Source organism: Halyomorpha halys, unplaced genomic scaffold (assembly GCF_000696795.3).
Source record: "Halyomorpha halys isolate HHAL.00 unplaced genomic scaffold, Hhal_1.1 Scaffold668.1, whole genome shotgun sequence".
Lineage (NCBI taxonomy): Eukaryota > Metazoa > Arthropoda > Insecta > Hemiptera > Pentatomidae > Halyomorpha > Halyomorpha halys.
In genome coordinates this window covers 183,245-192,716 of record NW_027111382.1, presented here as the reverse complement: position 1 = coordinate 192,716, position 9,472 = coordinate 183,245, and the positions used below count along the sequence as shown (strand labels likewise).

General features: G+C 36.9%; 1 protein-coding gene across 1 annotated transcript in view; it reads right to left on the bottom strand.

The window, feature by feature from the left end:
• LOC106685184 (esterase FE4) overlaps positions 1 to 9,472 on the bottom strand; it is a gene marked incomplete in the record, with an annotated part of 62,982 nt that overhangs the window by 24,448 nt on the left and 29,062 nt on the right. Inside the window, 1 exon segment of the mRNA XM_067049391.1 lies at positions 1,671 to 1,856. Coding sequence (XP_066905492.1) covers positions 1,671 to 1,856 — 186 coding nt within the window.

Here is a 9,472-nt window from a genome sequence, read left to right as displayed (position 1 = left end):
TTTATTAATATTTCTTTTCCCACTATTATGTATATTACCATTTATTGTTCACCTAATTTAAATACTTTTTTACTATGTTTACTTTACAAATTATTTTCGTTATTGTGATATAACTGCCATCCCCATTCCTCCCAATACAAACTGTTGTTAGGAATAGGTGAACTATTAAGGATTTATATGTGTCAACCATGCTTGAACCAACTTAAGTATGGATCACAATTGGATATTCAGGGAGGAATTCCAGAGATTTATTAAGTAAGGAGAAAAATAAACAGTTTAATTATAAAATAAAAATATACAATAACCAAATCACAATAATATAATAAATTATTATAAAATTAAAAAAATACAATAGACCGTCTGCTTTCTCTCATCCTCCACAGGCTTTCAGTAACAGTGACGTAGTTGAGAGAGAAGCGCAAAGTCCTGCTCTTTCCTTTACAAATGGGTGGAGGGGGAGGGGGGTAGAGGCGTTTCGGAGTTCCCCAGGCTAAGTGTAAATAGAATTATTGTCTTTAAGTTATTATTATTTTTTTTTAATTTTCTATTCTATTTATATGTGTTGTAAATATATTGATAACATAGATGATCTCTATGATCCCTACTGCTATTATCTATAAATATAAGACAGAATGTATTGTTATATAATAAAAAAATTAACTTGGCAAAATTGCGATGTTCTGTTTATAGTTTTTTCTCCCTCTACCTATATTTGGCAGACTCATAAATTTTGACTAGTGATTATACATAGTCTGCAATTAAGTAAACAAAAATCGGGGTGTAATAACTATGAGTTCCTTGTTGATCTTCTGACTTTTGAGGAGGGGAATCAAGATGAGCTAATTGACAACTGTCATTATATTATTATTATTGTCATCCATTGCTTTATTGGATTTAAAAACATCCAAAACAATACTAACACAATCAAAACACAAACTACGAGCAAGTAACCTTACGCGATAACAAACAAAATGGTGACGAGCTCAGCTGGTCTGTTGCTTGACGTCATTCTCCATCTTATAGACTCCTGACCATATAATATGTTACATCGTTTTAACTTAGTAAAAGATTGAAATATTTTTTCATTTAACATAAGTTTTTCCATTTAACATGTTATACTAAAGATCATGATCTGTCTTCATAAATATATACATTTCTGGTATTTTAAATCAAAATTAAACTGCTAAATTTAATTAGCAAGATTTGAAACGATGTATTTACACCTAATCGATAGAATTCTAAAATACACAATCTTAAATAAGAGTTAATTATTGAATCCAAAGGTTGGGGAAATTAATAAAGACGCAGAGAGTACAAATATTAATACATTGGCAATTCGAAAGCATTGCAAACTGAATACAAACCTGTGGATACAGTACAAATGCCCTTTGATTTGTAGCTAATAACCAACACTCAATGGATCGGTTGCAAAGTCAAGCTAACTTCACAAGCTTGAGCGTGCATGAATTCGCCATTGTTTAACAAACGTGTAGAGGCAACTTAAGAACCTTTCCAGAACGACACCAAAATTTTGAAAAAAAAATCTAGTGAATTATTTAAGAACTTCAGGAGATTTTAGGTTAAAAAAATTGATTTATAAAGATTTTAACAAAAAATGAAAAAATAATCTTTAAGTATAAACAGTAATATTTATAGTTAAATCTTGTTACCTTTGCTAAGAGGAGAAATAGTGTGATAATAAACGCTGGCCCCGCCAGCACTCTCTCCAAAAATGGTTACTTTTCCAGGATTGCCTCCAAATTTGGCAATGTTCTTCTTGACCCATCGCAGGGCCATGGTTTGATCCTTGAGGCCCATGTTGCCAGGCAACTCAGCATCTTGGAAGCTCAAGAATCCTGCAATGTCACGGGAAAAAAATTACACAGGATCTCTGGTTAGTTAAACTAAGGTATACAGTATTCTCAACTGAATAATAATAAAATTAATTCAATTCTAACATTATTAGTGAACGGAATTTAATTCTCATTTGAAGAAATATACACTAGATGTAAAAGATGCACATCGCTGCTTTCCCTGAATAGTGTATTTGTTCCGGAGTAATAACCTTATAAGATAGTCCAAGAGCTCAAGAGGAGAAAAAAGGCAGTTATCTCACCCCTATTTTTTATTACTTTAATGAAACCTATGTATAATTACTAGTCAAAATTTATTAGTCTGTCAAGTATATGTAGGGGGAATAAAAAATGGCGTCTGTTTCAAAGCAATAAAAAAAAACTAATTTTTCATTCGGAGCTCTATATCTTTACAACTACCAACAACAATAAAAAATCTAAGAGAGCATTATTTAAAGGAAAGTAAATTTGCTAAAATATGAGCCCTAATAGAGCTATTTACGTCCAATAGTTCTCGAGATATAGCTTTTTAAAAAGCAACATTTCATAAAAATGTTTGGGACCTACTAAAATATCAGTAGTTAGTGAATTTATTTTGTAAAATTTATATCTTAAAACCATTTGACGTACAGATGTCTATTAGCACTAAAATTAAAGCTAGTTAAATGAGCTATAAAGCAGTTTATCTTCGTAGGCGTAACAGTTTACAAAAAATTTGCTAAAATAAATTGATTTAAAGTTGTTCGGACAAATTTTCATTAGCCAAATTTATATTCATATGTGAATATCATAAAAACTACGACCCCTACGAAGATAAGTGTCATAAACTACTTTATAGTGAGTTAAATTTACTTTATTTTGAGTGTTGGTAGACATATGTGCGTCTTATGGATCTGGAGATATATTTTTTTTTCAAAAATCCAACATTTTATATGAACAACTAAAAATTAACATTTTGTGAGTTTATTTTGTCAAGTATCATAAAAACTACTACTCCTACAAGGATAAACATAATTAACTATTTTTTAGTAAATATAACTAGCTTTAATTTGAGCGCTGGCAGACATCAGTACGTCCAATGGTTTCTGAAATATGGTTTTTCATAAATCTAATTTATTCTCCGAACAACTATAAATCAATTTATTTTAGCAAATATCATGAAAACTAATATTCCTACGAAGGTAAAGGAATAAACTTCTTTATAGTCCATTGAACTAGCTTTAATTTCAGTGGTAATAGACATCTGTACGTCACATAGTTCCTGAGATATAGATTTCTCAAAATAAATTAACTAACTACTAATCTTTCAATAGATTTTTAAGAAATGTTGCTATATCTCGAGAACTATTAGACGTAAATAGCTCTTTTAGGGCTAATATTTTAGGAAATTTACTCTTCTTTAAATAATGTACTCTTAGATTTTCTAGTGTTGTTGGTAGTTTTTAAGATATAGAGCTCGGATGAAAAAATAGTTTTTTTTTGAGGTTTTGAAACAGCCGCCATTTTTTAATCCCCCTACATATCCTTGGCAGACTCATCAATTTTGACTAGTAATTATACATAGTTTTTATTGAAGCAATCAAAAATTTTGGTGTGATAACTGGCTTTTTTCTTCCCGGCTTTTGTACTGAGGAATTTCGTTCTCATCTGAGTTCCCTCTGTAGACTGTCTCAAAGCCAGGAGGATTGTCAAGAAATAACTACTGTCTACGATTCAGTCTATAGAGGGAGAGAGGTAGGGGAAGGGGGAGAAAGAGAGAGGGAGTGAGCTATGGGAAGGGGGAGAAAGAGAGAGGGAGTGAGGTAGGGGAAGGGGGAGAAAGAGAGAGGGAGTGAGCTAGGGGAAGGGGGAGAAAGAGAGAAGGAGTGAGGTAGGGGAAGGGGGAGAAAGAGAGAGGGAGTGAGGTAGGGGAAGGGGGAGAAAGAGAGAGGGAGAGAGGTAGGGGAAGGGGGAGAAAGAGAGAGGGAGCGAGAGAGTTTGGTTTTGGAGATTGGACGCTAGTGCCACGTGTTAATAATTACTCGCTAGTTTGTATAAATTTAAGTGTTTAGAATTACTTTTCCGATGTAAATTGTGTTCAAATAACATTAATAAACATGTCTTAATGTAAAGAAATCAAATTGACGCTTGTGAATTGACTTTTTAGTGTGTTACTTGTGTACATTCATATAACACGTGATTTATGCAATTACGTAAGTTCTCTGTGAAATAGATCTTTACAATTACTAACATTATTAGTTTTTTTTTTTCAAAGACCTATACGTATCATTACGATTAATCATTCAAATTAATAGTTTAATTTCTATAAGTGTAAATTAGTTACAGTTAACCTGGCTGTGTAACTACTAACCTTGCCGTGTAACACAACTAACCTTGGTGTGTTCCCCTACTTTATTGTTGTGATTCACAGTAATTATTAATATACTCTATACTAGACCCAATTTTGTTCTGTAACATTGTACTATTTTATTGTTGTTACTCACAGTAATCTTTTTTTTTTTTTATTATACTCTAAATTTATATCTATGTTCTATACTAGTCCTAATTTTGTTCTTAAGTATTGTACTTTTTTCGATGTTTGGTATTTTCTTAATATTATTAGTTTTTACTCCTTATGCCTAGTTTTATTCATTATTAATATTCAAAGGGTTAATTTTCTATATTGACGGGAATGTAAACAATAAAGGAATGGTGGGGGAGCAGCGAGGTAGGAGCCAAAGAGGTATCACATAGCCATCCTAACCCTGCAAACTACTTCAGTATTACTTCCACTGACGTCACTAATTCTCCTGCCCAGTGCTGCGCTGCATCGTATTCGGCCTGTAATCGTGAGTGCCTTGTACATTATTCTGATAGGCGTTTTATTATAAAGATATAATAGAAGAAAATTGGGATATAATTTTAGAGTTGCAAGAATTTTTACTTACCGACCAGGCTAAACAAATTAGTAAAACAGCAGTTGAAGTGGTTCTCATAGCTGCAAGGAAATTAGAGGACAATTGCAACACCCTTATTGTTGAAAACGCCGAGTTAAAAAGGAGAAATTAGGGAAATGAAAAATTAACATTGCAGCCGAATATGATTTGACACTCAGGCAATAGAACTTGTCATAAAGGACGTAGTCAAGAGACAGATCAAACATTTCGAAAAGAGGAAACAGCAAAGAAGAACTTATGCCTCAGCACTAGTTAATAAGCGCCAAGAAATAACCAAAAAACCATTGAGTTCGGTTTTCATAGCACAGACCAACCAAAGCAAAGTAAAGTATCCAAAGATTCAGGCACTAAACAGGGAATCAAGCAAAATTTTACGCCGGCTACAGAAGAGGTGAAACTCAGAGGAGTAGTGGAAACGGCCAAAGATGTTATAAGGACATGCACAAAAGAAGAAGTTAGAAAGGTTATTCAATCTGAAGGGATAAAGAGACTAGGCGCTAACGTAAACCTAGAGAATAAAAGTCTACCCAGGATGATAATATATGATGTACCGAGAGACCTGGACCACGACAAAATCATTGAGCAATTTTGGTGCCTGAATGCCAATAAATTAGAACGTACCGGGCAACACTTCAACCCTGTGTTTAAAACTGGTCCGAGAGGAAGGGATGCAGTACATTGGGTGGTGGAAGTATGCCCAGCTGTGAGACATGAGATATTAGCAGAGGGAAGAGTGTTCCTTGAATGAGCATTGATGGGGCCACATCCAGGTTGTCCTAGGGACACCCTTACACATGACCAGAATGCCGAGTGCTTCGCATAATTAATTTGGGTATTAACTATTGCTTTTGGTAGAGGGTGAAAACAAATGATAAATTGAAATAAAGGATTTACTGCTTTACTGTAACAAGGTAAGATAAGCACTGTTGTATTTATGAATAGTTAATTTTACACTTGTAACTGTCAATAAATGTTTGATAACACTGTTTGATATATTAGGTGGAATAGACACTATGTTTTCTGATAGACACAAAACTGTTAAGGTGAAAAGGAATTAAAAATAACAAATGGTACACTAGGTAAGAAAAACAAAACCAGATCACCGTCACTCTGTTATCTCCAATCCAAAGAGGTTATACTAGCATTACCTCTGCTAGCAACAGCTCACTTGGAGATTCTTACACTGTTGAAATACAGTGAGTTTGGAATTTATAGAATTGGGGTAATGGAATATAAGTGGCCTGAACAGACATCCTGTGATGTTCGGGACTGGGTGGCGGTGACCTATTGCAACAAGTGCCAAGGCTTCTCGCGCATTGAAAAATTTTGCACTGCAGCAGTCGTAAACTGTAGGTACTGTGGTGAGAGAGGGCATAGCTGTGAGAGCTGCCCAACACAGAAATCTGGTGGGCCACCAAAATGCATGAACTGCTCCAGGACTAACACAGTTTCAGACCATTCTTCTGATTACAAGGAGTGTCCATCTTGTAAAAGAGCTTGAAAGGACAATCATGATAACGCAATACGAATACAAAGAGTGATATAACGATAAGAATAGCACAACACAACCTGAATAACCGTTAACAATAGACGAATTTAGACACATGGCAATAGTGAACAGGATAGACATTGCTGCCCTTCAGTAACCTCCTACTAGAAGAGGCAAAGTTGTTGGTACTGCACCACGTGATCGAATTATTTCCTCTTCTGGAAGTGGGCTGCGTGATGCGCTACAGAGTGCTCTTTTAATCGTCAATAACTCACATACCATTACCGCACAACCTGGCCTAACTAACAAGTTAATTTCCGTCGCGAACATTGAGGCTCCATGTATTAACTTTAACCTGATTAACGTCTATCCAAAATTTTCTACTGCACTGGAAGAATTACTCAGATCCAGGATATCATGAGCGAATTACTGAAAAATATGATTACACTAGGCGATTTTAATGCCCAATCCATATTATGGGGAAGCCGGAGGACCAACAGAAAGGGCATGTTACTAGAAGACTTTGCTGCATGCAACCGGCTGGTTATTCTTTACCAAGCGGTATCTTTGCTTACTTTTTCGGGTCCAGTGGAGAATCTTTCATAGACGTTACCATGGCAACACCAGATGGCACAACTCATTAGCTCATGGAAGGTAACTGATGGGACCTGCTGATACAGGCAGGCACTGCGGAACACAACGCTTTGCAACACAGGATGTTGAGTGGGAGTGTGTAACGGATAATATTCAATGGCATCTATCGGCGGTGGAGCCGGTTAATGATGTATGAATTGGAAGTAGAGGCTTCTCGACTTTGGTCAAAAATCTATACCGCGGTCCAGGAAGTATTGCCCACCGTAAAGGAGTCAGTAAAGAAAGGACAACCGTGGTGGAATCATCAACTGACGAGCCTCAAGCGTGAAACATAGCATCGAGCAAGGAGGCGATTCCAGAGAGAAAAGAATGCTGATGCTAAAGAAGGCTTAAAAACTGCGTATTTTGCCCCAATAAGTGTTTTAAAGATGAAATTGGGAAAGTAAAGATGGATACATGGCATAAATACTTAGAGGAATGCACCAGCCCTTGGGGACTTGCATACCGAAAGGTCCTTGGTACGAGTTGGAATAGGAATACCTTCACCTCCTTTATGCATAACGGCGACTCTGCCCGGACGGCAGAAGAGGCTATAGAGGCCATAATGCTGAATTCTTTCCCAGAGGATGACCCTATCGGTGATACTGCAGACCACACGCAATGCAGAATTGAAATGGATGGACCTCCTCCAACTGAAGACACTTCCCCATCGGACGAACTGGATGTGGATATGGCATTCGATAAACTTCGCCTAGGAAAAGCACCGGGACCAGACATGATAGGTGCTGAAATTTTGAAGAACGCCAGAAGGGCCCTAATCAGCCCTTTAACTACCTTCTACAACAAATGCTTGAAAGAAGGTGTCTTTCCTCGAATTTGGAAGGAGGCAGAAATGGTCGCGATTTTAAAACCAGGGATAGCAGTTAATTCAAATTCATATCGCCCAATATGCCTTTTAAATGTGATGGGTAAAGTTCTGGAAAGCCTCATGCTACTGCACCTAAAGGAAGTGATGGGCCTCTATTCAGATCAGTTTGGGGGACAAAGGGGATTATCAACCACAGATGCTATCAATCAGCTCCTAACGGCGGCAAAACACTCCACCTCTAAATATTTTGTTGTCCTCTTTTATGATGTTGCTGGAGCCTTTGACAGTATGTGGTGGCCTGGAACAATGGAGGGACTTAAAAGGCTGCTCTGTCCAAGAAATATATACAAGCTTATTATATCCTTCTTGGAGAGGCGATCAGTCTTCTTCCAGTTACCACCAAGGAGGATCACGAGACAGATCCAACGGGATTGCGCTCAAGGATCCGTTTTAGGTCTCCCATTTTGGAACGTCGATATGAATCCACTACTGGCGAATTTACGGGTAGCAGGATATACACCAGCCGTTGAGGTAACTCTTATTTTAGAGCAATGGTGCTGTGAAAAGAAGCTACGAAAAGACCCGACTCCTGTTGTTGAAAGATAAAATGAGAGGCTTCCTTCTCAGGGTTGTAATGGGGAATATAATGTTAAAACCATCACAGGTAGTGAGGTTTCAAGGCGTTCTTTTAAGCGAAAGGTGTAACTTTACCAACCACTAAAAGGAAGTAAAAAGTAAAACTGTTTGTCGCTACAGCTGCCTCAATAATATAGCAGGAACGATCTGGGGCCTGAAATATAGGTGCAGAGAAATATTATACAAATCTGCCTTCTTGCCAATCGGCCTCTACCTGCCTTGGGACAAAATCTCACGTACTCACATCTTAAATTGTTGGAACAGACACAAAGGAGAGCTCTATTACTGGTCACTGGGGCTTATAGGACTGGGCCAAGTACAATATTAAGAAAGGTTTGCCGGCCCGTGTTGGGTCAAGTTGTTTCGTCAGCTCTAGTGGAAGATTCGTAGATGTTTCTAGTAGAATCGACGACATTGTCTTATCAGAATGGCTGAGGAGATGGAATAACTGTGCAACAGGAAGACTGACTCACGAGTTTTTCCCAGATGTCAGAAGAAGAGTAAAAAATTATTGAGTTGAAACAGACCACTGGACCGTCCAACTTCTTACTGGGGAACATCAATTCAAAGTTACAATTCTTCATGAAAAGGAATGATTCTGACTGTAATTGCGGAGCCGTGGAAGACGTAAAACAAATAATTTTTGACTGCCCTATGTGATCTTGTGCTAGACTGGCTTTAGCAGGTGAGTTCTCCTTGCTTGATTGGCCGCCTAAATCTCTAGAAGAACTCATGCTTGTGGCATTCAAAAAGTTTGCAAAGAAGGTGTTCCAAATAAAAGGCTGCCAAATGAATAATATAACATTGATAATATGTATAATGTATGTTACAATTATATGTTTATAGATATAACAATCATATGTATATAGAGTATGTAACAATAATATGATCTATTTTTGTAACAATTCCATGTATGTATGGACCAAGGTGAGTGCAGGCCTGAACACTAGGGAACTTTGCTTCCTTTGATGCAGGAGGCTTGGTCACCGAGTCTTTTCTTGACGGAATATTAAAATGTTAGGAAGTTTGGAACGTACCGCTGGGTTGCCCTAAGGTACAGCGGGGGAAAGAAGGATAAAAAAAAAAAGAGAGAGAG